The 27,498-nt window shown below is 42.8% G+C and overlaps 1 protein-coding gene across 4 annotated transcripts in view; it reads left to right on the forward strand.

Moving 5' to 3' along the window:
- Window positions 1–27,498, forward strand: part of Znf608 (zinc finger protein 608) — a 109,118-nt gene that overhangs the window by 46,882 nt on the left and 34,738 nt on the right. For all 4 annotated transcript variants that reach the window (XM_050149276.1, XM_050149278.1, XM_050149279.1 and 1 more), the window contains one exon: window positions 896–1,151. In XM_050149276.1, the coding sequence (XP_050005233.1) occupies window positions 896–1,151 (256 nt within the window). The remainder of the gene's footprint in view (window positions 1–895; window positions 1,152–27,498) is intronic.

The following is a 27,498-nucleotide window of genomic DNA, read 5'->3' on the forward strand; positions in this document are numbered from 1 at the left end:
TCTAGGGCGTTTGTGGGCTCTGGTTTCATCACACCCAGGCCTCTCAACGTGGGCAGAGCACCTTTGCTGTCCTTCTGGGGTTAGGGATGCAAAAGGGAATTTCTTGCACCTCAAGACCTTGTACTTGGCTGTGGTATCCATTTCTTTGGATTAGGGTGTGTGTTGTAGGGGAGCTACCAAACCTTGATTGAGCTCCTCAGTCGTCGAAGGCTTTGTGGGTGTGGAGGCTCAGGTTGTGTGGATTCAGGAGCACGCATTTATTTATCCTCTTTATGAATTCCTGCTAAACTTCACACTAGAACACTTAATTAGGAATTGATTCTTAACACAGGCTAATATTCAGCTTACGTACTTTGGTGTGTATAATCAAGTTATAAATTTTATACATTCAGCAGAGTAAGTTAATATATTTTAGTAGTGATTTAATTCATTATGGGTTGTAAAGTACTCTGAGAACAATTGTAGTCCATCTCCTTCACTTAAATGTCCAATAACACAGGTATTGTTGTTTATTAGTGTTTATCAGTTTCTCCTTTAGACAACGTTATCATTTTGAAAATGAGGTTTCTCTATGAATGGGAAATAGTGTTAATTTTACAACGCAATTTCATTCACGTCTCCGGAGACTAAAAGATTGTCCCATTGGTGAATTTAGAAGGCCTTGCTTCTCATTCGGGAAGCGAGCGCTCCGGTCTTCACCTTCCTGGACTTGAAAACACAAACCGCTCAATTCTGTTCTGCTTATGTTTTTGGCACCCACGAAAGCACTCAGAGCCTATGGTAATTGCAAATGGAATGTAGAATGATGATCTGTTCTAGAAGCCATGTAAGAAGATTGCATTACAGCGAATTCCCAGAATGCATCACCCCTGCAGTAAGCCTGTCTGTCTTTCAGGTTGACCCCCTGTTTACAGTGCCGGCCCCACCGCCGCCGATTGCCAGCGGTCTCGCACCTCAGATTCTGCCCTCCTACTTTTCCCCATCTTCATCCAATATTGCAGCGCCAGTCGAGCAGCTTTTGGTTCGGACTCGGTCCGTGGGGGTCAATACGTGTGAAGTTGGAGTAGTGACAGAGCCAGAGTGTCTTGGGCCCTGTGAACCTGGGACCAGTGTCAATTTGGAAGGGATCGTGTGGCATGAAACAGAAGAAGGTAAATATCATTTATTTTTATTTTATCTCCCTCTGCCCTCTTCTCCATGGTGTATCTCTATCCATCTGTGAGGGGGATTTATTTGCTTTGCGGTTTGAGAGGACAGAAAGGCGGTTGGTAGGTGCTCTGACTTGGTTTAAATAACGATGCTTAATCGTCGTGTTCCTGGCTGCTTTTACCTTAAAAATACGTCAGAGCCTAAAAATGCTTCTCCATCCTGAGGGCTAACACGGAGGTTCTGTGAGAAGCCAGGTCAGGAGCAGCTTTCTCCTACCAGGTATCAAGGAGGCGGAGCTTAAAGTTCATGTTATTTGTGGTGTGCCAGCCAGTTTGTCTGTTTCTGTGGAGTCTTCTACATCTGCCTACCTTCTGAATGTATCGGTGCTCCTTGTGTGGAGCCAGGGCCATTGTCATGATGGAGCTGAGGCTGGTTGGTGCTCAGAGCTAATGAAGCTAAGGTCAAAGGTTTAAGGCCCAGTTGAGCCAGTCATCTCTTCTGTGCCCCCCGACAGACCCTTAGCTCAGCAAACCGTTTGGCAAGTGCAGCCCTTTAGTCACCAGGGAACCACCGCCTGGGAAACTCAGATCCATCTATCATCGCCACTGGGAATGTAAGTCATAGTACCGGCCATGCAGGTAGTCCTTGGGTCCAAATCAGTTTGCCGTGTCTCGTAGCACATGGTGTGTGGAGTCTTTCAAGTGGCATGCATCACTAACAAGCCAGAAGCTACTGAGAAGCAACTCCCAGAGACCAAGAGCAGTCCGCTCTGTGTACAGCGAGAAGAAGGGGTGGAAGAAGGGAACACATTAGTTGTTTGAAGAGGTGCAGTAGAACATGAGCATGGGAACCCCTCTCCCTTCAGCGAGGTTGGTCAAGGGTAATAGAGGTGGATGGCAGCTGCATCTATCTGGGCATCTGTGAGAAGAGTCGGGACAAGACTGAGATTGACAGCAGTGGGCGGAGACAGAAGCATTGGTTGGACTTGTTAAGGAGGAAGGTTGATTTTGCATCCTCATGCATTCTCATGTAAAATCAAAGGTAGGACACATGCCAGGGAAGCTTGGGTGTGCCACTATGAGGGGTTTATTGCTGGGCAGAAAAAAATATTTTATTTCTGGTTGTTTCAAGGGGAAAAAAAAAACAGATCATTGGAGAAACCTTTGGATTCTATAACATTATATGCATTCTTGTATGGTCTGTTTCTTAATTATTCAAAACAAGGATTGCAGTTGATGCCAATAATGAAGAAAAGCAATCCGTTATACAGTAAAAGGAAGTAAAAACAGCAGCTCCTGGCTTAGTTCTTGTCTAAGAGGAAGTGATGATCCCTAAAATTTTATTTGACTTTTTTTTTTTTTAATCTTCTCCTAAAACTAAGCATCAGTCAAAACATCTTTGAAGGTTTAGTTTGGGTTTGTCACCATTCTGGAAAGCCTATTAGCCCAGTCCTCCTAGAATGCGGGGCTTGGAGGATGGTGGAGAGCAGATAGAAACTCTCCTCATCTTGCCTGTTGGTTCAGGGCCCCCACACGCCCCCAGGTTTCCAGTTTTCCGCCCTAGGGTTCTTCCTGTAAGGCAGGAGTAGTGAAGAAGGGGTTCAGGTCGACCCCTCTTTTGTAGACAGCGAATCAAGACATTAGCAACATCACAGTTAGTTACATAAAGATTTTCAGCAACAAGGGGGAAAAATGTGGGTTGACTTCCATATACTTGAAATGGAGATTTCCTGGAAAATTCACTCTTTAAAGTGAGGCGTTGTCTTCCTGTTTCCTAATGGGCTTCTTGCTTGTCGTGATCTTATTTATGTAAGTGTGGAGTAGGGCAGCCTTCCTGCCCTGTCACCTCGCTGGGTGGTAGCTGTTAGAAAATTAGCCATAGCTTTCCAGGACAGTTTGGGTTATTTTTCAGCTTGCCTAGAAATCTGTTTAGTTTTGACTTTTAACCTTGGCCTCTAATAAAAGTGGATTATTTAGAGCAGGGGAGTTGAGAGGTTGCGATTAAAAGCCAAAGCAGTCCAGGAATTAAAAGTAGAATTCTGATACTCTGGCCCTATGTTTAAAGAGCTTAAAGATGCTGTTTTGATAATATAGAAATAAACCCTTACCACTGCCACCCTAGCCTTTAAAAGACAGTTTTTGATTTTAAACAAACAAGCAAACAGTCTTTTTTGGGCCAGAGTTTCACTCTGTACTGGAGGCTGACACCTGCCTCTGCCTTCTGCCTGTTGGGATGCTAAGCATGTGCCGCCATGCCTGGTCCTTTCCAGATTTTGATATAATTGGTTTTCTGGGTTTCCGCCCAGGCATATCCATGGGTGTCTCTGCACTGACTCACAGTTGTAGAAGAAAGACAGAGTAGCCAACCATGGGCAGGTCCAGGCTCCTTGCCGCCCCACGTGTGCCAGGACATGGCGGGTGCTGCTGTTCACTGTGCTGCCTTAAGGAGCCAGAGCCATTCATAGGGTTGTTCGTGCTGAACAAGCTGAATTTCTGACCTCTGTAGAATTAAAGAACCCGTCTTTATGAAGGCCGGGGTCCTAAGACATGGATTTAATACACACCCATTTTCAAGAAAGAGGCATTTACTTTTTTATTTCTTTCTTGGTACCGTGTGCTTAAGGCCTTGGCACCAATTTAAAAATTAAACTCAATTGACTATTAACTTCTTTTTCAGGAAAAATAAAGAAAGACACAGAGCAAAGACATTTGGAGCCAATTATTTTGCAGAGCTCAAAAGCGGACGGTTTTGAGGGAAGGGGAGGGCAAAGCAAGCGCTAATAATTTGTCCTACGAGGTTTCACTAAAGAAAGTCCTGCTTGTCCCCACACTTATAAAATTGTCAGGTGCCTTTACACTGAGTTGAGTCAGATCCTCCAGTGCTGCCCTAACGGGTGGTGTTTCCCCAAACTTCATTTGATGCTGCATTCACATGTGTGGAGGTGGTATACGCCTGTGTTTTCAGACCCTAGAATTTCAAGAATCCGTAGTCCGGTCTCCAGGGGTTCTTGGATATTCCTGCAACCTCGTGGAGGGTGGGAGCCATAGTGAGACCGGAACTTGTCATTAGGTTACACACTTAGTTGCCTCGTGTTCTAGGAAGCCCTCTTTAGCGTCCGCTTCCTTTAGTCGGTCTTTGCACCTCTGGTCACTGCCCGTAGTGAATTTCTGGTGGTTCGAAAACCTAGTTGTGCTCAGGAATGAAGTGTTAATAGTCTGGTTGCTTCTGGAAAAAATTAGCCAGCTTCAGAATATGCTTAATAGGAGAAAGAAACGATTACTCCATGTGGATGTTTGCTTACCCTAGTCTGATCTTTCTCCTTTGAGGTGAGTGTTGAGGAGCCATGATGAATTGTACGAGATTACTCACAGATGTAGGGGGAATTTCCATTACATTTTACCCATGGCTTTTGGGACACACACACACTTAAAGTAAAAGAGTTTGTTTGAAAATATGCTCTTAAAACAAAAATGGGAAAATAATTGGTGGATCCAGCGCTGTTGTATGTTGAGCTTGACTGTACGTGTCTCGATGTGTTTTCTTTTGCATTTTATTGAGGTGGGGGTTTTAACAATTGTTATTTATTCTTGGTTTTCAGTACATGAGTGCCTCTCTGGGTGTGTGCCCATGAGCACAGGTGTGGCTGAGAAAGCCAGAAAAGGGTTTGGATCCCTAGAGCTGGAGTTACAGTGCACAGGGTGTGGTGGGAGTTGGATTCTTGACTGTTGAACCAGCTCTCCCTCCCCTCAGTTATGTTTCTTATTGGGCCTTTTTTGGTGGGTGGCCACATAGGAGAGAAAAGACTTGGTTCATGTGTGCCCACTGTCCATGCTCATAGCTGTCATTCTCCTCCCCTTTAGGATCTTAATGGTTAACTCAGTAAAGTTACTTAGAGAAAGGAAAACGGGAATTTGCAAATGATGGCCTCGAACACCCACAGAAAAACAGAGCATGAGTTCTCAGTACTGTGCTATTAAGTCACTCGAGACGGGATGGATTTTCGAACCATCAGATGCCCAGGTACCACCCGAGGCACTGAGTTGGCATGGATTTGTGCATTGGTCTGGTTTGGTGGATGATTTATTACTGGTGTTTTAATATTTCAGAGGTGATCGGAGGGGCAGAGGAGAAAGACAGGTAGAGGAGAAAAAATAGGAGGACACTAGGTCCTTGCTCGTTTCTCTTTAAGGGCGTCCTATATATTTATTGTCTCAAGTCCCCAAGAGTAAAGTGGACCGGGACATTTGCCTTTACCTGAGAGTTGATAAGATCTACCAAGATGCTGAAGTATGGCAGAGGAGCATAGTTGTTCAGTTACTAGTGGGGGTGGGTGGGAGCCTTGAGCATCCATCCAGATGAACCGCAGAGGATTTGAGTGGCAGTCTTCTTGAACAACCGACTGATAACACTCTTCCTAATACGGTATGAGGCACTTCCTGTTGAGTTTTCAAATGAGCCAGGCACAATAGGTTTATTCCTTTGTCGTTTCTGCTGAATTAATTTTGAAATAGGCCAGAAACCAATAGTGATGTTAATGTAGCATATATCCTGGAGAAAATGGATCTCACTTGTAGCTCCAGCACTCAGGAGACAGAACAAATGTGAGCTTGAGGCCAGCTTGGGCTCCAGGGAGACCCTGTCTACAAACACACAAGCAGACAACCCTTGCCTAGCTCATCAATGGGGGATGTCCTAGGAGACAGCGGATGCCAGTGGCACAGTGAGTATGATGGTAATGAGGCAGAATCACATTGGCGGGAGGAACGCCATAAAGAAACCTCTTTACCTGGTGTTCTGTGCCTTTGGTTTCCAAGTGAAAAAAAAAAAAGGAAGAAAAGGGAAAAAAAAGAAAACAGACGAAGATCTAGGAAATGATGGGTTTAAAAGGTAATTAACTGCAGAAATAAATGACTCTTTTAAAAAAAAAAAAAAAAACAAAAAAAACGCTAGAGATGTTCTTAAATTCCGTTTCTCTTGGATCTCCAAAGTCGTAAATGTGCAGTGTAAGCAGTTTCAGGCTAACTCACTGAAAGGCAACTGCCCTGCATAATTGAGGCTAGCCTCAAAGACAGCAGTAAGATTCCCACTCTGCCGCATTTACTTCCTGATCCCAGGACTTCAAAGAGAACGTTTCTTTTAAACTTCTGATTAATTTGAGGAGAGATTACGCACTAATCTAGGCTTCTGCCCCGTTTTCTGTGCGGTGCTTCGCCGAGTGAGAAACGGTTTTCAGAGCTGTGTTGGTATAAACTTGACTGTGATTCTTGGGGGCGTAAAATGACATTGTTGACTCGCATGCTTCGCGTTATCCGTTCCCATCACTAGTAGCCCTACAGTCCCAGCAAATGAGATAAATGGTGGCTGGAGCTAGGGACCAGTGCTCAGTTGAGGTTTGTCAGTTCATGTTTTCCGGAAATAAATAATTGTTTAATTACTCTATGGGTAAGGAAAAGGGTCTAGCCTTGGTCTTCTACAACTCCCCACAGAGGTGTTGAGGGGCTGAAAGAACTACAGATTACAATTAGCACCACTGTGTGCACTGGCCATGAACTGTTCAGTAGTCTTTTTTACCTATCCTCCAGGAGGCTGCCAATGAGGGTGCTGATTGGTCCCTTGAAAGCCACCATCACTGGCAGAGCAGAGCGAAGGGTGTGTCTTCCAGAGCGCACATTGACATGGAAGGGAAATCCAACTCAAAAGCCAATGCTAGTGTTCACTGAACGCAACCACTTTAGCTACCTCTTCTTCTGAGATCGGGGTAGTGGTTTGTTTTGCTTTTGAGATAGTTTCACTAAATCTTCCTAAGAACAAGCCATTCTCCTGCTTCAGCTTGCTAAGTAGCTGGAGTTTCAGGTGTGAACCACAGGGTTGATGCAACATCTTTAAATTAGGGAAAAAAAAAATGGAAATCAGGCATGGTGGCTCACATTTTTAATCCCACCACTTGGGAGGCAGATGCAGGTGGATCTCTGTGAGTTTGAGGCCAGCCTGGTCTACAGAGTGAGTTCCAGGACAGTCCAGGCGGTTTCAAAAAACAAAAACAAAAACAACAACAAAAACAAACAAACAAAAAAAAACATAAAAAGAATTGTAATAACAGAACCCTGTGATGTGCACACACACACTTTTCTGATGAAGTAATGTGTGCAAACTGTGGGGGCAATGAGGGATTGGTACTGTGTGTTTTGTTGTAAAACCAATACTGTCACTTTTCCTCTTATCAGTGTGAGTAACATGCTCCTTTCAAGTAGGACTCAGCATCATGGTTTTAGACAAATGTTTAACTTTTGGCTATCTGTATCTATCCTGTGGCGATGGCATCAGGTGTTAAGTAAATGGAGCAGAAGCCTTGAACTCACTTTATAAAGACATTTAAACACCTTTTTTGTTACTTTATCACAAAGATAAACTTCTATATTTGAACACAGAACTTCAAACATTCAAAAGTAAATTTCTCTTTGGACTTAGATGTGAGAAAAGATGAAAGCATGCACAAGTGCATGCATGAGTGTGTGTGTGTGTGTATGTGTGCACGTGCGTGTGCACGTGCGTGCGTCTCTTAACAGACATACTTTTTTCTCCTGAATGGAGGAATTTATAAAGAAATTTTATGAGTCTTGATGTTACAGTGACTTTGAACTGAACATACATTTATAATTACAACATGGAAATGATCTCATTATTTGCAGAGAATAGCTAGTGACCCATCAATACACATCAATTGAAGCATTTCATTGATTTTTAAAATAATTCTCATAGCTTTATTGAAATATAATTTACTTAACATGCAATCTGTCCATTGAAAGTGTACGATCCATAGATTTCTCACTGCATCTAGAGTTAGACAGTCATCATTACAATTAATTTCAGAGGTTCTTCATCACTCCAAATTAGTCCTCCTGAAGTGATTTTTTTTTTTCATTTTGCCCCTGATTCTTTTCTGGTTTATGGTAAGCATGTGGGGTTTGGGATAAGACAAAGGGTTGATTTGATAAGCACTTTCTTTTTGCCTAAGTGTTTATTAGTCACCAATTTCACTGAAACCAAAGCAAGCTTGCTGTCTCCATCTCTGTTTTAATAGAGACACAGGACTCAGGTCACCTGGACCTGGAGACTTTAGTCTCCACAATACCCCGCTTTCTAAATGTCTGCTCTCCTTCTGTCAGAGTTCTCGTGTGTTTCCCAAAAGGCTGGGTGGAAAGAGGGAGCCAATGTGGTGTGGTGACTGGAGGTTTTATTTGAAGTGTGAAGGAAGTTCTTTGTAGTTCGTGAGTCTGGTTTGGCAGTGGTCAATCTTCAGCTGGGTCGATGTGTGCCCACTGTCCTTTCTAGCCTCACTGTCCTGAGAGCAGCTTCAGTGTGACTAACTGCTCGTCCATTGTCCTCCGCGCCTGGCATAGAACAAGCCCAGGCATACATATTTGTTGACTGTTGGATAGATTCATGGAACGAAGAGATTCAGGCTAAATGCCTAGGCGAGTGGGAGTAGTGGAGCTTCAGAGCCATTTTTATAGATTATGTTTGCTTTAGACAGTGAAAGGTAGCTCTAGAAATACTTTATTGTTGATTTTTTTTCATTTTTTATTACTTAAAAAACTACCAATCCAAATTCCCACTCCCTCTGCTTATTGTTGATTTAAAAAAAAACCTACTGAAAAATCATATTTTACAAGTAATTTAACTTCTCACCTTGCTAGTATTTAACTAATCAGAACAAAAAGAAAGCATAATCAGAATTATTCATTCAGAGATGATGGCATAATTCAGAGGATGGGGCACTTGCCTCCCATCCTGAAGGCCAGAGTTTTATACCCAAGACCCACATGAGAAAAGAAGAGAACTGATCCCCCAAAGTTGTGCTCCGACCTCCATATTCAAGTCATGGCGTGTCCATCCCCCCCCCCCCCGCCACCCCCACACAAACTACACTTAAAAATAAGTAAACAAATGCAATGATTTATACATTCATTATTGTCCTCAAAATGGCTTTTGTTTTCTGACTATAAAGTGTCCCTTTATGGATTCTGGATGGGTTCATGTAAGGCCATGTGGGAATAAAGAAAAATATGTAGCAAAATACTCTGTAATCACTACTCAGGTGACCCTTAGTGAATCAGTTAACTTTCTTAGCTTTTTAAGATTGTTAGCTATAGGTAGAACGTAGCATAAGCGTCTCTAGAATAGAATGATTCCTCAAGATGATTACACCTAGCCTCAATGCTCAGAGTCATCCTTGCTATCACACATGGCAGGGCACACTTCTCTTTCAGACTTGTGTAATATCTCTCCCCCCACACACACACCTCATTTTCTTTATCCACTCTTTCATCAAGAGACATTATTTCCACATCTTAACAGCGAAAGGGAAAAAAGGGGGTACAAAACTCATCGTAAGATCCTGATTTCAATTTTGGGGGTAAGTATCCAAGAGAGATCACGGTGTTTTGTTTTCTATATAATGGTTACCATTCTGGCAGGCAGGCAGGCAGGCAGGCAGGCAGGCAGGCAGGCATCAGATGGCATCTCATTGTGGTTTGATTTACATTTTCCGGATGGCTAGTGTATTGAGCATCTTTTCATGTACTTGTTGGCCATTTGTTCATGCCTTTTGGAGAAATGTCTGCTCAAGTCTGAGATGATTTTGAGATGTGAAGAATTGACATAGCAGAGGTTTCTGTGGCTGATCGGAAGGTTGTTCCTTTGCTGGCCCGATGTAGGCTCACAGCTGCACTCTCCCCCCCCCCCCCCCCCCCCCTNCATCTCCTTTGCTATGAGGAAGCTTTTCGGTTTTACATAGTCCCACTAAACTGTTTTGCTCTTTGCTTCCCATAGGTTTAGCATTTTCCTATGCTTTCAAAAGAATAGTTGAGCTCATATACAAGATGCACTTTTTATGGATCTGGGCAAATATTTGATAAAATGTTCATGAAAACAGATGTCAAACTGCCTTTGCAAAGTGGCTGAGTCATTTTTTGCATTCCCACCAGCAATGAATAAAAGGTCCTGCGACCCTGCACCCGTGAGCGTGTAATGCTCTCACATTCTGAAGTTTGGCCCCTGGAATGAGTACCCTGTTTTAGGTGAATTTCCCTGAGGAGGGTTAAGGCAGTGCTTCCTGGACTTTTGCCATTTGTATGTCATCTGTGATGGTGTGTGTCTGTTAAGATGCTTGGACCATTCAAAACACGGTTTGCTTTTTGCTATGGAAGCTGAAGAGCTCCTTGCCATCTTAGATAACAAACACTTGCTCCCAGTCAGCAGCTCTCTTTTATTCTTCTCACAGTGGTTCCCCCCTCTCTCTTCCTTCCCCCTCCTTGTCAAGTCTTCGTCAAGATTTTCTTCTGTGCCATCTTTCAGTTTTTCAGTTTTGTGCTTACGTCGAGGTCTGTAGTCCATTTGAATGCATGGCACGAAGGGCATGAGGTTTACGTCTAGATGGTTTTTATGTGCAGCTGTTGTAGAACTTTTCTGAATCTGTTGCCTTTGCGCCTTTGTCAAAAGTCAGTCCACTATATCGACCTGTATGTGTTTGCCTGGGGGCTGTTATGTTGGAATACCTTTATTCATTTTTTATTTCTTTGGTTTTTTTGAGACAGGGTTTCTCTGTAGCTTTGGTGCCTGTCCTGGAACTAGCTCTTGTAGATCAGGTTGGCCTTGAACTCACAGAGATCCGCCTGCCTCTGCCTCCCGAGTACAGGAGTTACAGGTGTGCGCCAGCACCGCCCGGCTAAAACCAGTCTTGATTATTATAGCTATACTGTGGAGCCGTGGTTCTCAACCTGTGTGTTACAACCACTTTAGGGGGTTGAATGGCCCTTTCACAGTCACCTAAGATATTTATGTTATGATTCATAACAGTACCAATATTTCAGTTATAAAGTACCAACAAAAATAATACCATGGTTGGGGTCAGCACAGCGTGAGGACCTGGATTGAAGGGCGGAAGCGTTAGGAAGGTTGAGAACCACTGCTGCAGAGTATATACTTCGTATACTTTGATCTTCTTCAGTTTTGAGTTGGCTTTTTTTTTTTTTTTTTGGACTCTTTGCCTCTTCGTGTTAACGGTAGAATCAGTTAATCAGGGTCCACGGAGTAACCTCCTGGGTTTCGGATTAATATTGCATGGAATCTGTCCATAAAGTGGGAGGAATTAACATTTGACTATTTCAAGTAATTCTACAAGTGTGATATCTTCATTTTTTAATTCTTGGATTGCTTTAATCAAATTTTAATAGTTTTCCTTATTAGCTATTGTACATGTTTAGTTAGAATTGTTTTATGTCTTATGATACTAATGAAAATAGCATTTAAAATGTTTCTTATGTTTTTTTTTTGAGCACATGCATGCCCTCACACTTGGTTAGCCTGTGGACATGCCGTGGCACGCATGGAGTTCGGAGGATGGCACGTAGGTGTCAGTTTTCTTCTTCCACAATGTGGGACTCGACTGAAATTCAGGTCATCAGACTTGGTGGCAAGATCTTCACCTGCTGAGCCATCATGACAGCCGTTATGTTTGAAATGTTAGATTCCACTTGTTTATTACTTGAGAATCGAGAGAGTGACTGACTTTTGTGTCCTGTGCCTTGGCCTTATCACTTATTAGTTCTCTATAGTCATGTTGAATGTTGCCTTCTCTACTGCTCCCTCCCCATTACATATAATGGCACATGGTGGTCTTTAATCCCAGCACTCAGAAGGCGGAGCCAGGCAGATCTCTGAGTTCAGGGCCAACCTGGCCTGGAGATTGAGCTCCAGAACAGCCAGAGCTACACAGAGAGGAGAAAGCCTGTCTTGAAAAAACAGAAATACATATGTGTATCTTTTCTTTTATTATAAATTTTATTACTAGTTTTTAAAAAATTATTTAAACCTTTTTCTAAAGAAGACTATTTCTCAGCCAGGCAATCATGGCACACATCTTAAAGCCCAGTACTCAGGCAGAGTTGGGTGAACCTCTGTGAGTTTGAGGCCAGCCTTGTCTACAGATTGAGTTCCAGGACAAGGAATAAACAGAGAAACCCTGTTAATAAATAAAAGACGAATTCTCCCTGTTCTCTGTTCAGGTGTAGGGCCAAGTCTTGTTTAGGCAGCCATATTGTTGTGGTATCTTGAGTCTAGATTCTGTCTTTTCTAGGAGACACAGTCTTATAGCAGACTTTGGTCCTCTGGCTCTTTTACTCTCTCGAGTGTGTGAGATATTCCGCTGTTGTTACAGCACTTTCAAAGCTGCGAGTGGTGGAGGAAGCCTGTACTATTGCAGTATTTGAGAGGCTGGGAGCAAGAGAATCATGAGTTCAAGCTTACACTACCCTGTAAGACTATTTCAGAAAGGAAGGCACTTTCTACCTATCTAAGGGTATGGAATATTCTATAAATGTATACAATGGCTTGGTTAAGATTTGCCAGTGCTTATTCACATTGCTTTCAAGTTTTGAATGAACATAAGTTCATAGGATGGTACATCTTTATGTAAAGGGGGTTGCTTTTTTTTGTTTTGTGCGCTTGGAACTACAGTACTGGTATTAGTTTCAAGAAACTGATTGCTAAGTCTATGCAAACAAATATTTGTAATATACTAGGACACATGGTTTAACGCCTTCCTTTAATGGGCTGGGCCAATGTGCACATCCCAGATGGAAGGATGCTTTTCTCAGGCTGCCCAGCTTTGGACCCACCTTCATTTTAATAACAGGTGGGATTCGGCTCCAAGTTCCATGTCTAGCTTGTGTTAATGTCCAGGCTCACTGGGCTCTGCCCCAGTGGAGGCCTTTGCTGTCCTTCACAGAAATGTTTGGCTTCAGCTTTGGCTTGGGTCTGGAAGGGCATTAGTAGCACCCTATCCCCCAAGAAAAGTGAAGGAAGCTAAAGGAGACCTTTAGACAACAGAGATTCAAACCCACAGTGGGGAAACTTTAGTCCAGTCACCAGTTCCTCTGAATCACAGCCAATTAGGCTTGTCTTCACAGTGTCTCTCTGTTCAGTTCTGCTTCCTCCAGGACAGGAAGAAGTAAGGACAGCATCTTCATAGGAAACCCCTTGAGTGTCATAACCTGTTTATAACATACAATTTGTCACTTGGCATATCAAGCGGTGTACAGATTTTTCCCTGACACATCCGAGCCCTCCCTGCCTTGTCCCTTTGCCTGCCTCCCAAGCTCCCTCTCCTCCCTTGGCAGGTGGAACTATCAGGGTATTTTTTAACAGTCATGTTGACCAAAGCACTCGCATGCGCCCTTCTCCAGACTTCCTGTTCAGAAAGAAGCTTGGCTGGTATTTCCTTGGCAAAGGGAAAATAAGCCATAGTGTGGGAGAAGGCATAGCATATATGATCCAGATAGCTGTGCTCAGCAAAGAAAATAGCAGGAATTAGGCTCGTGGGCACAATCGCAGAGTACCTAGCAGGGCCCGACATCACGCATTCAGGAGACTCAAGAGAGGGGCAGATACAACTTGCAGCGAGGTAAGCAAAACCCTGATTGCTCATTTGGTAATTTCTTATAGCCGAATACTAAATTGAGCAGTCACATGCACGCTCATATTTGTTTTTTCATAATTAAACCTCCCAACTCAATCAGTAACTGAGGCGCTTTTGTGGCATTTCGTTCTTTGGCTGTTAGAAAGGTGGCACCTGAGACTCTGACACAGGACACGCCGAGTGTCTGTGTCTGCACCCTTAAGCCCTTTGGTCTGGGGAGATCCTTATTGTTAAGGTTGGAATCTGCTGTGCCCCTCTGTCAGGCTCACACTTGGAACACTTGGCTCATGGATGGTGGTGCCATTTGTGTGAGTGGCAGAATCTTTAGGACACAGGTGGCCGATGTTAGTCACGAGGCATAGGACTTTGAAGGCTGTGCCTGCCCACAGTTTTGTTTTAATGTCCTATTTCCTGTGAGGAGCCGTGGGCTCTCGCTGTTGTTGTTGCTGTCAGAGCTCCCTTGCTGAGACTGGACTGAAAGTCCCTGAATCCGAGAGTCAAACATGAATCCTTCTCATTTACTTAGCTTCCTTTGGGTGTTTTGTTAGAGCGATGCGAAAACTAACGCACACGCACCAAGCTCTCCCCCTAATTAGCCTCATGTCCATACGCGGGAGGCTCCCATACATAGCTCATCCTTTTCTTTGTGGGGAGGGGGCAGAGGTTTCAAGAAAGGTAGTGATGTTCATGTCCCCTATCCCCTCCTCACTGGGCTGTTGGCTGGCTTGATCTGATAGTGGTCTGGTTCAGGATATCACAGCTGCTGGAAGTTCCCGAGACGAGTAGCCCTGTCATTCCCAGAAGACACTGTTTTGCCCTAGTTCTCCCCAAACTCTGCAAATTACAACTTTTCCCAGGCCCCTGGAATGGTCCCCCAAGCCTTGGAGGGAAGACCCTTGTTCTCAGAGTTCTTCTGTAGAATAGAGGAACATCTTCTTAAAGTTACTATTGGCAGTACTTTTTTTTTCAGAATCTCTAGTTCCTAACTAAAGTAATTGGTCTTCTCTGCTTCTGAGCGTGTGGGCAAAAATAGCTAGTTTTTACAAACTGTCGAAAAGCAAGTAAACACTTTCATGGCTGTGAAGGTTTTGGCTGATACATGGGAGCTCAGTTTGGTTTATAGAGAGAAATGTTTTTTTTTTTTTTTAATTTAATATTCACTCAATATTTTTACAAAATACCCCCAATGTAGTTTTCAGCTCTGTTCTTCACAACAAGAAAAAGCAAAACAGCCACCCATTCTCCTTTCCTCGGAGAGGGAGCCCCACGTGTTCTCCTGGGCTGGCAGGAGGCCTGGGTCCTGCCAGCTCTTCAGAGACTCCTGTGGTCACCCACAGGCTGGGTTTTTGCCATGGAGATGTCTTCTTGACAGACAACTTTTGAAGTCACTCAGGTCAAAAAAGTCGGCTGAGAACATGTAACATGTCTTACTTTCCTGGAGCGGCAGTGGAGGCCAACGTGTTCGACAAGACCCACCAAAGGCAGCCTTCTCCCATGTTCCTCTACTTCCTGAAGAGACACGGTCACTTTTCAGAATATGAAAGCAAACCTACTGGAGACAGCTTGGGAAGTGAGTCACATCTGAGTGGCACATCTCCTGTCCATGAGTAGAATGATCTCTTGTCCTAACAGATGCTCAGTGGTGGAGCCAGAATCAGGATCCGCCATCTTGACTTGGAGCACCATGAACCTGTCACCAAGGTGGCTGCAGCAATATGGCAATGTGAGAGGTATCTTGTTTTCAATAAATGTTTGAGGACTCAAGTGCAGACTCAGAATTCTCGTCACTGGAAAGCACCAGCCACAGTGGCTGAACCCCTGTAGTCACCCTGCTTGGTAGGAAGACTGGAAGGCTACCTGCTACAAAGGGTTTTTTGGATTTTTTTTTTTTAGTTTTGAATTGATAATGGGACAAATAAACCTAATGGAACTTGGAGAACAAAGGGTCCATTTTCAAAGACACAGAACATTGTGAGCTACTTAAAATTATGCTAACTGACATCAGTCTTAAGTGACTTCAGAGGAAAGGCTTGCCTCAAACCCCCAGTCAGTTACTTGAGAATTCCCAAAGTGTATACCTTCCAGGAGATCTCATCTTATGTCTAGCTTGTGGATTAAATATCTTCTTGCAATAAATATCATGAGCTGAGCCAGTCCCCCTGAGCCCGCAGTTTCTTGCAAGCAAGGTTTTCTAAGAATGGGATTTCAACAAAGCATATCACGTGTCGGATGTAATTGTTAAGTCTTCAAGCCTGAATTAAAGTCACCATCTTTATTTTCTCTCACTGAAGAAAGTATGGGGGATTTATGACCTGTTGTGCCATCAAGACAAGATCCAAGAGGCACAAAGTTCCAGGGCTTTAGTGATGACTTGGGGGGTGAAAGGGATCTGCTTGTCCCTCTTGTTCACCTAGAACCTCCTCAGAGTTCCAGGAGAGTGTGGACTGTACCACATTGGACTCCTTGAAGAGTCAGCCTGGCAGCTGTGCCCGGGACCCAGGAACTCAGGTTGGGGTTTGCTGACAAGGAGTTGCTTGCTGTTCCCCTCTAGAGTTGCCTCCCCTGACTACAGCCATCAGCAGACTTCCCTTTACATTGAACTTGATCTGTGGGGGTTGCAGATAGTCCAGCAAGAGGTAGGTGGGCCTCGTTGCACACTGGGGGAAGATCGTGGGTGTCTTTTGCAAAGGAGAAGGAGCAGTTTACAGAGGAGATTGTCAGGGAGCCCGATTTTGTGTTCTTCAGCTATGAATTCTGGCAGCCCAACTTGTTATGGTTCAGTGTTAGATGTCACTCTCTCTCGTATTTCCTTCTGGTCATTAATGAAAAATGATGAAAGGGTCAGAGGCGCGCCTGGTCTGTTGGAAGCATAATCACATTGATTAGAGTGCAAAATGGAAACATGGAAATGGCTCCAAGGCAGCCAGAGCCTTTCTCCCAGTGTGTGGACTCCTTTCCCTCTTTCTTTAATCCTCTCTTTCTCATTCATTCTTGTTTAAGTGTGACAAGTCCTAGTCTCATACTTTTTAAGAAAAGATGGGTAACTAAACCAACAGAAAAAAAAGTTAAAGTAACAAAGAAACAAACAGCAATACTAAACCAAAACTAAGGTGGCAGAATTGCCACAGCTCTAAGGTACGGATAATAAGTTGGTTTTAAATGAGAGGCCAACCAAGGTGTGGGGGTTCACACCTATAACCTCAGCAGTTAAGAGCCTGAGGCCAGAGAATTGCCACAAGTTTGACACCAACCTACCTAGGTGCACAGTATATTTTAAGGCACCTACAGTGTGCTAGCCTGCCTCAAAAAAAAAAAAAAAAAACAAAAACAAAAAACCCAAAACCCAAACCAAAAAGATGAAAGAAAGAAAAAAGGTGGGGTTGGAAGACCAGGTTGGGGGCCAGTCCCATCTCTCTGTCCCCATTTGTTACATAAGTTCCTATGTGTAAATAGCCTAGTGATATACTTTGAATGTATTCCCGTTGCCTCCCAGCTTTTGCAGACATGATCCCCTGTTCACTTTGACAGCTAATGCATTTTACATAACTCAAGTGACAGGATGTGGGTCAGCCGTGCTTGGGACTTGGGAAGATTAATAAGGCACAGTGGTTAAAAGGGACCTTGGAAAAGAGCACTGGCTTAGGTGTCGAGAACCCAGTGCTGAGTTTGGTGGCACATGCTTATAATTCCAATATGTGAAAGGTTGAGGTAGGGGTAGGGGAATTGCGAGTTTAAGGCTAGCCTGACATACACAGAAAAAGAGAGAAATAGAGATACACACAAAGGAACACAGGGAGAGAAAATGCATGCACTAGGCTACGGTCTCAATTTTCATCTTTAGCCGTTTTTCTCTTGGCTTCCGGCCTGGCTTCCCCCAGGTGTGAAAGGGAGTGGGCTAAAGTGCATGATCTTCTGTTGATACACGAAGTTCTGGGTGCAAAGGAGTGTAATGATCTTAGGTCTTCATGCCAGAGTAATCACAGACTTGAAGGGTTCTACACAGAGTGCTTAGCAGATCACGCTGATGGCATTACTCTTAAAGACCCTCTGGGTTACTGCTGGATGGGGAGGCTTGATCTGAGTCTTCATAAACTGGTATTTCTAGGGCTCTTCATTTACTCAAACCATGTGTCAAGTCATTAGCACTCCTGTGGGAAAGGTAAATTCTGTAGCCCACTCCTTCCGAGGAAGAGCTCACTGAAGGTCTCATCTGACAAGCTGTCCAGCCAGAGACAGCTTCCCCCTTCCCTGGCAGGTCCTGAAGCCCCTGGCCTAATGGACCTGAGCGAACACCACAGTAAAACAGAGATTTTCTGTGAACAGGACAATGAGCATAGGAATGCAGCCTTGTTTGCTTTCTCTCTCTCTCTCTCTCTCTCTCTCTCTCTCTCTCTCTCTCTCTCTCTCTCCTATAGGCCAATTAAAAAAGCTGTAGTTAGCCAGGCCATGGTGGCATGTGGCTTTAATCCCAGCACTTGGGAGGCTGGAGCAGGGGGATCTCTGTCAGTTTGAGGTCAGCCTGGTCTACAGAGCAAGTTTTGGAACAGTTCCAAAATCTACCCAGAGAAACCCTGTCTTAGAAACAAGCAAACAAAGGGCAGTAGTTTCATAGCCCAGTTTTCTTTTCATCCATTTTCTGGTTTTTAGCAGCAACTAACTACTCTGAACTCTCAGGTGTTCAATTTTCCTCTATTTTCTTTTCTTTCTTTTTTCTTTCTTTTTGGTAAATATTTCTTAATTTTTTTTCTTTTGCTCTGATTTGGATATTTTACAGAACCTCTTATTTGGAAACATAATGACTAAAGACTCTTCTTCTCCTCCAACACAAATATATTTTACCTCACCCATACTCCCAATATAATTATGAGTTACGAGCTCCCCATTGCTGTTTGACAAATTATTCTAAGACATTGAGCCGTAGGATAACAAACATATATTATGTCACAGTTTTCTTGGGTCAGGAATGTGGAGTGTGGAAACAGCTTATCTGGTTGCTTCTGAACAAACTGTCTCCTGAGGTTTCTGTCAAGCTGTAGCCAGTGCTCCTGTCGGCTGAAGACTTGGCTGAACCCAAAGGACTCCATTTTGAGCTCACTTATGTGGTTATTGGCAAGCTTTAATCTGTTGTGAGCTACTAGGTCAAAGATCTTAACAGAGACCTCTGTATAGAACTACTCTCAGTGTGACAGCTTGCTTCTCCATCAAGATAGATGGATGGATGGAAGGATGGAGGGATGGGTGGATGGATGGATGGATGGACAGGTGGGTGGTTGGGTGGATGGATGGGTGGATACGTATACACATACATACATACATGACAGGTAGATGACTGATAGACAGGCAGACAGACAGACAGACAGATGTAAAGTGTCAAATAGAACCCATGCTTTTATGTAACTTAATGTTAGACCTAATAGCTGTACTCACTTCAAGCAGAGCGTGAATACTAAGCAGTGGTGGAATTAGGGACCATGATAGAGGCTGCCTACCACAAGTAGTTTTCTGTTGGAAATGTTTACATTATTATGACTATGAATAGACTACCCACAGCGTAGCAATGTCCTGTGATTGATTACCGTTCTTTCTCATCTACCTTTCTCCCTGGAGTGAATATTTAACTTTTGCTTTGTTTGTTTAGTGTTCTCTGAGTCCATCACTAATTCAGCATGCATTACCCTGCCAGAATCAAATTGCCTCTCATTACATTGAAAGGCATCAAGTATCCCACACAGTTTTCGTATTGGACTAGTTTCCCCCAGTCTTCTGACCTGCTCCAGACTGGACTGATTACAAGAACATGATGCATGTCTATACAAATCTGGGCTTGCTGTTTTACAGCTTGCTCCAGCTAACATCGCCTGTTACTTTGAATGTCCTCTTCTCTTGGTCTGCCCTTAATCTGGGGGGAGTGTATCGTTCAGTAGTGTTCACAGGAGACGAAAGTTACGAGATCCTGAAGGCCTACAGATGTGTTAAATGTGTTTCTTCCATCCTCACACTTAGTTAATGCTGTGAATAATTGGGAGTTGCTTGACCTTAAGCCTTTGGAGGTGGTACCTCATTGCTCTGAGCTCCCCTGTGTTGTGTTGGAGATGGGTAATATCACCCCAACATGAGCTCTTGTAACTGATCCTTGTCTTGTCCCCTAAGCCTTCATTTTTTTCTTTTGAGCGTTCTGACATATCTCATTGACATTCTTTGCCATGAGATCTTTTAAAATCTGCGGTGCTAAGCTTGGTCCTATGCGTGGAATCAGTGCTTTTAGGGACTGTGTAGACAGACTGCAATGGCTGTGATTTACATCCCACTCTCTTTTTAGACCTTTTATTTAGAGCCTCCTGTTACATCCTTTCTCCCTCCTTTCTCAAAACTCTGGTTTATAGGTATTTATGTATTTTCTTATTTCAGCAGACTTTTCTCCAAAATTATCATTGTTTTTTCCCTGACAAATCTGTTCTCATGTATCTTTCATTTCTCAAAGCTTAAGAACAACAACCCAGAATTGTCCCCGCAAGCCTTCCATTCTGGTTTCATGAATAACTCTTTTTCTTCTTACTCCAGAAATCCTATTTTTCCTCTTTCTTATTTTTCTCTCAGTATTATTTTAAATTCTTTCTCTTTCGACTGTGTCTAGTTTAGGCTTTCTATGTCACAGTGGTGATGTCCCTCAACCATCTGTGGCTTCTTGGCTGTCTAGTGCTAACCGCTAAGGAGCGTATCTTGGGGGATTTGATGATGGGATAAAAGGGATCATTTCCAGAGTGTCTCTGGGTTGTCTTTTACCTCATCTGCTTTTATCAATTTCTTAAGAAAAGCTCTCGCTACATTCCTGACTGCCATCTTTCTTGCTGTCACTTTCAGGGAACTAAAGGCTAAAGGCTTTCTCTACATTGTCCAAATTTAGCTTAATCTTACTATCCTCCTGCCCCTGCCCCTGTTTTGGACTGAAATGTGATCTCTATAGTATAGTTTCTTAGCTGAGAATTTCTGGCAGCTACCATGAGAAAACTTTAGTTGATATGAAATATGCCACCATAATTATCACTTACATCAGCAATCAATTTTTTTTAAGATTACTGCTATTTGGGTTTTTTAGTAGTTGTTGTTCATTTGTCTTATTTTTATTTTAAGCTGAAGCCTTTCCATCTACCTTAGAATGGCCTGGATCTTGGGGTTCTGGTGTCTCAGATTCCCATGGGCTGGGATTAAGGTCAGTCTGTTATTATGGATTCTTAGACCCAGTTATTCCCAGAAATGTGGCTTCCGTTGTGTTTGATTTTGGTACAGACCCTAAGTTTGGGAACTTAAAACAGGAAATGAAACTTCTAAAGTCACCAAACTTTGTTGTTTTTGATTATTAGTTATCTAAAATAAGTAAGTTAGTGACTTTGGGAATGAGCTTTCTGCCGCCCTTACCCTGTCTACCTCCTGGTAGATCCTTGGCAGTCATTATTTTGGCCAGAGCTCTGCTCATTTTTCTTTTTCTTTTCTCTTCTTTTCTTTTCTTTTCTTTTTTTTTAATTTAATGAGAAGCGTTACTCACACCACTGATATTTTTCTTATTTCCCCAAAACTCTTTTCAGTATTTGTTGCAAAATTCTTACTTCCTTCTTTGTTGAACTTCCATGCAGCTCTAGTTGAGACGGGTTTCACGAGTACTTTCTTTTTCCATGGAGAGATATGCTGAAGGAAACCAAGTTCCCCTGTTGTATTCACGAGTAAAACCACACTTGGGCAGGCTGTGTTTGCAGTGTCTCTGAGCAACTTTGCTCACTTAGCCACACACATGCAGCTACTTACATTTTCAAGTATTGTTGTTTGTCTAGAAAGGTTCTGTTTGGTTTAGGCTGCCTGCCCGCCATAGAGTAACAAAGCATTTAAAGATTGTGAATGATGATTTGAATATTACATTGATGTCTCTAAGGCAGAGATGTCCGTCTTCTTCACCAATGCAGAACATACAGGAAGGTCTCAGTTCCAGTGCTGTCTGAATGGATGAATATCATTATCCCAAGACTTTATTCTCAAACCTAGACAGTGGTGCTAAAATCCGTTCTCTCCTCACCTCTCTTCCACCCTGTTCAAGTCTGTGCTGTCATGGAGTGGGTGATTGAGTTGGGGAGAGGTAGGGTGGGGGGCCCTGAGGTTCTTGCTGTTCTCAGTCAAGTCAATGAGGTGACAGTCAGGAAGCTTAAAGGAAATGCTTTTATAGCTTTAAAAGTGTTATCTTGGAAGAGCCCGGCTTGGAATGCTAGAGCAGAGAGAAGCCGCTTCTAACACGGCCAAGTCAGTACAGGCAAAGCTGCTAATTTGTTTTCAACTTCAAGGAGATTTAGAGCCTTGGCCTCCCTGGCAGGCGGGTGTACAATGGAATTCTTTTCCTCTTCCTTCATCTAAGGGTGCTGCCGGGCTCTGGGAAGGCTGCGTGTTTACAGAATGGCAGGACCAAATGCTTCTTTTCCTGATAGACATGGGGATTTGTTACACAGAGCATTTCTGAATTAATGGAGTTTTGGAAGAGAAATGCACTTTTATTTTTTTCATATCTTGGAGCAACTGCAGCCTGGCCACAGAAAGGAGAACTGGAGGCCAGTCTCCAACCTGCTGGGAAGGGAAGAATCAAAGGGAAAGATTTTGGTTGGCAGCTGAGCTTAGCTAGGCTTGGCCCAGCCAGTCAAGGTATACACGAAAGAACTGAGGCTGGTTGATAAAGTACTTGAGTAGCATGCATGAAGCCCTGAGTTCAATCCCCAGCATCCATGAATTGGGATGGTAGTACATACTGGTAATCTAGTCTCTAGAGGTAGAAACTGGAGTGGTAGACTTTCAGAATCATCCTCAGCTTCATAATGAGATCAGGGAAAGCCTGGAATACACGAGACAGCAGCAGTCCTCTAGTGATGTCAGTTCAAGCTGCCTTCCCTGGTTGCCAGTTAAGTCCCAAGTCCAACTTAGACTATATTTATCTGCTGAGGGCATTGAGCAGGGGAACACAGAGGACAAAACTCAACTAGAGGGTTTTGTTTGAGTTTGTTTGTCCAGAACCTTCCTTGATAGTTTGAGTCCATTATTAATTTTAGTGTATTATACTTTGCCAGGCTTTCTCTCTCCTCCACCTTGTACAGGTCTTTGGGTACTGAGGAGGAAGGTTTTTAACTTCTTGGTAATGCCTGGATCAACATTCTTGTAATTGCTTCATTGCCAACTTTCCTTTCTTTCGTAGGATGGAAAATACATGGATAATTCCTTCTTTGAAGGTTTAACACGCACAATAAGCAAAGAACTCCTTAATTGAACTTTACAGGCTGAAGGGTCTGACTTAGAAGCAGCGTTTGAACCAACTTCTAGTCACCATAATTTAGTAAGGGGTGGCTGCCAAAAGCCATGGAAAACTTTATTTGATCCATTTATGAATTAAGAGCCTGCAGTAAATTAATTACCATGTATTGGGCTAATAAAGTCTAGCAGGAAGAGAATGCCTCTGGGTTCATATGGAGAGAAGAATCAAGGCCGAGAGCTGCTTCCTGTTGTCTGAGGGTTTCCTGGCTGTGGGCCTTCCCCAGTCCCAGGCAAGGATGCTTGTACTTGGGCCCCATGACCACCAAAGAGTCATTTGAGCCAACTTTTGCCTCTGAACTGCTGGAAGACTCTGCTTTATTGATCATAATAAGCTGTTTGGTCTTATTAACGTTGCATCATGGAGTCTGGTTTTTAGAAACCCTGTTGTGAATTAGTTGCAGAAGAAGTGATTTGCTTGTATTTTCCGACAGTTAACAGGCCAAGCAGATGGGACAGCAGACCTGAAATGGTTGGGCTGGCTGGCTGCCATTGTTCTGTGAAGTTTGATTTGCATGGATCTGTAATGCTTTTTTTATTATTTTTTGGAAGTACTTGCCGATGAGCCTTGAGAAAATTAATCTTCAGTTTCCTGTAAACACACCATTCTGAATGAAAGTGATTGTAGTGTTTCTTGAGTGCCCTGTGTATGTCATATGTCACTTAGCTCCGAACACCATAGACTGCTTTGTCAAAGATGTAACGGCACATGCTTTTAATCCCAGCACTTAGGAGGTGAGACAGGAGGATCTCTGTGAGTTCAAAGGTAGCCTGGTCTACATAGTGAATTCTAGGACAGCCAGAGCTACATAGAGAGACTCTCTCAAAAAACCAAAACCAAACAGACAACAATAACAATAAAAAAGACAGATATACACACTTGAGTTTCTCCTGGCTGAATCTTTTCATTCCCAGTTAATTCTGAATTTTCTTTTTATTCCAGAAAATGGGAGTGCTTTTCCTTTTCTTGATATTGTGCTCAATAAAATATAGAGTAAACTCAAGAAAGACATTTATCCCTGTTCTGTCATGCAGGCATACATGCAGGAGAACACTGTATACATAGTGAATAAATAAATAAATAAATAAATAAATAAATAAATCTTTAAAAAAAAAAGAAAGAAAGACATTTATAAACCTTCTAAGATGGAATAAGCAGAAATGTCCTCTGTGTCAAGATCTGGATTCTTGCTAAGGGAAGAACCTTAAGTCTTGTTTTATCTGTTCTAAATATATGCAAAATATAGCTTAATATGCATCACTTATAAGGAACAACATGAAAACAAATACCCATCTTCCACCCAGGAATAAGAATGAAATTTTCCAATTACTGACATTTCTGGGTGCGCCTTCTTCAGTCTTTGTCTTCTTCTTTCTCCATGTAACCATGTAATCTCTATTCTGAAATCCGTAGCTTTGTTCCCATATTTTATTACAGACCTCTAAACTTCACACAAGACACTGCTTAGCTTTTCTTCCTCAGAATCATAGGCAAGGTCTTTTCTCGGCTTGCACTTTTCACTTAGCACCAAGCTGGAGCCCATTACAACGACTTTATCAGACTTGCCTGAATACATCCTCATTTATTTCTTCATTCTTGTGCCTGTGGACTTTTGGATTGTGGCCAGTTCTTGGCTGTTTCAATTGCTGTCCTTTGGTTTCCAAGCTCGTGTTTAAACAAAACAATCTCCTTTAAACAGTACGCCGCTGTTTTTCCTTAAGGTTTGTTTGGCTAAGAGGGTACGTCACCAAGTATTTCAGGTATTACAGATTAGGAAACAGTCGCCTATTACATACTTCAAAGAGAGGCGTGCGTTGACACAGCAGTGGAAGGGCACCCGAGTTTGGCTTTCCTCCTCTTTGCAGCCATCCAGATAAAAGTCATTGTTGCTGCAAAGCACATTGCGTTATAATGTTTGCTCAGACCACAGCTTGGGGAATCAAGCCGAATTTTAAGATGAAAAAGACAAATGGGGAAAAAAGTGAGGGTACTTCCACCTCTACAAGGATCCACAGAGCCTTTGTTTGTCTCTCTTTGGAATTCTGCTCCTGTCTCTCTATGGGCACTCACTAGAGGTATCTTGATGGCCTCTCTTAGATTTGGCACCCTCTCTTCTGCTGCCTGTGGACCTTAGTATTTTATGACCTCCAGCTTCACAGTTTTCAGCTTCTGACTCCAATGTTACTTCCCCAATGAAACATTCCTTGACTGTCATCCCCGAAAAGCCTTTTCTTCTATCCCTTCCCTGCCCCCTATCTGGTTGGTTAATTTTCTTCAGGGCCGTCATGCCTAAAAATGCCCCTGTTCCCTTAGCGTTATAATCCGTCTTGTTGCTCATGGCTGTAGTTCATCCTCACTGTGCCGCCTAAGCCTTTAAAAGAGCAAGACATTAAAACAGGCTTAGTAAAGAACTGGTACCTAAGTACCACGTAGACTGAATCTATTTCTAAGTAAAGGATGGTTGTAGTCTCATGGAAATGAATCTTGGTAGAGAGAAGGGATGTGTAACTAAGCCATTAAACTCCCACAGTCTTGTTTTAACCACAAAATGGGGTTAAGGATTTGGAATGTAGTAAATGGTAATATATTAAAAACAAAGCTTTGAAAAATAAATGGCAAAGCTGATATGTAAACTGTACAATGGTCACTGAAGACTTTTAAGATGAACATGTTGCAGACTCCATCGGCAGGAAAAAGACATTCTTCCAAAAGAACAGACAGGGTTAGGTTCGAAGGCTCTGGAGGACGCCCTCTTTCCACCCCTTCCCTCCAAGTGAGTCTCAGACATTTTCCTGCAGAATCTGGACATGTTTGGATGCTTTGCCCTTAGCCAACATGAGACAGAAATACTTGTATTTTCTTTCGGACACTTAAGGTACTCTGAGTTCTATAAGTATCGCCTTTGTTGATGGAGTATTTGAACTATTCTTTTGTTCTTTGACCTTCGTATATTATTTACCTGACCAGATAAGCTTAGGTTCCACCACAGGAGAAACTGTTTTTTTTGTTTTGTTTTGTTTTAATGTATTGTATTTGGCAACACACAGTCTTCTGTTTTGCAAAGAAAGTATGTTTGTCTAAATGTAACAAATCATTTAGGCTTGTTTTATTAACCTTAAAATTCATTATGTTTCTCTCAGTCTGGATTTCACATTCAGATCATGTTAGGAACTTAAAAAAGTCTGCTTTCCTAAATTTGGTTCAGGCTTCTGGACCCAATATTTGTGTTCATTTGGCTTAAGATGGAGTGATAACTTTTTCTCCCTCCCTTCCTTCCTTTCATCTTTTCTAAGTTACTGCTGTCAGCCTGTAACTCCCTGCATGGGACTCGGATGAACGGTCATGGTTTACAACTGCTCAGCTAGACCAGGATGTCACTTCAGAAATGTGCTTGTTTTCTCAAACACCTAGAGACTCCAGCATGCCAGTGTTCGAATCTCTTCCCACACTGCTTGAAGTTGAGTGGGTATCAGAATATTTAAAGGACTTCAAGGTGACCCTAATGGACAGCAGTTTCCTAATCATTAACACTCGGACGCAGCTTTCAGAACCTCAGAGCCCCAGATGTAGATAGTGTCCCCTTTCCTATGTCACTTGTCACTACAGCTTATTCATAATGCTTTCGACTATGCATATTCCTGGACATTGGTCTGTATCCAGAGAAATGCTAGGGTCCCCCCCCCATGTGTGCCTGCGCACATGCGTGTGTGTGCTTTGTAATGCAAATCTGAAGACTTCTTTACTATATTGTGATTACGAGCAAATTGTTGCATAATTTACCTGCTTTGCTTCTGAACATGGAGTCCTGCTTTGCACACACATGCTAACTTTTGAATAATTAAGATTAAAGACTTTGATATTTAGCGGAAAATGTAGAAAAAGGGCAAAGGTGTCAATTAAGCCATTTTAGGAAACAATTATGATTGTGTTCTTTCTGTAGTTAAATGATCATAAACTACATGTGGTGTAAATTCTTGAAATAAACAGCCTATTTGAGACAAGTATTTGATCATAGGAATATGGCAAATTTTTAGTTGTGTTTTCAGGAGTGCAGCCATCACAGGTAATTAAAGCCAGAGCTGATGAGAAGACTCATAACTGAGGGTTCTCCCTCCTCCCTGTTCCCTCTTCCTGTTGTCTTTTTTTTTTTTAATTTGGAGCTGTCTGGTTTGTATGTTTCTCAGTTTCATTTTCATGACTTTTGTTTTGTAGAGATATTCAAAGATACAGTGTGTGTGTGTGTGTGTGTGTGTGTGTGTGTGTGTGTATTCTCCAGACATACCTATGAGATGGTCAGTGCATAGAACTCTTGTAATCCCAGCACCAAGTGGGATAGCTCTTCAGAATTGGTGAGATTCAATTTTAATGAAACTCTGCCTCAATAAATATAGTAGAGAGTGAGACGGAGGATTGAGGAAGACACCAGATGTCAACTTTGGGGGTCCATGATCTCATACAATGTATGTGTGTACTCCTGCATGAGAGAGAGAGAGAGAGAGAGAGAGAGAGAGAGAGAGAGAGAGAGAGAGGAGGG

This window comes from Alexandromys fortis, unplaced genomic scaffold (assembly GCF_014885135.2).
Source record: "Alexandromys fortis isolate MF-2015 unplaced genomic scaffold, M_Fortis_MF-2015_v1.1 scaffold_60, whole genome shotgun sequence".
Classification (NCBI taxonomy): domain Eukaryota; kingdom Metazoa; phylum Chordata; class Mammalia; order Rodentia; family Cricetidae; genus Alexandromys; species Alexandromys fortis.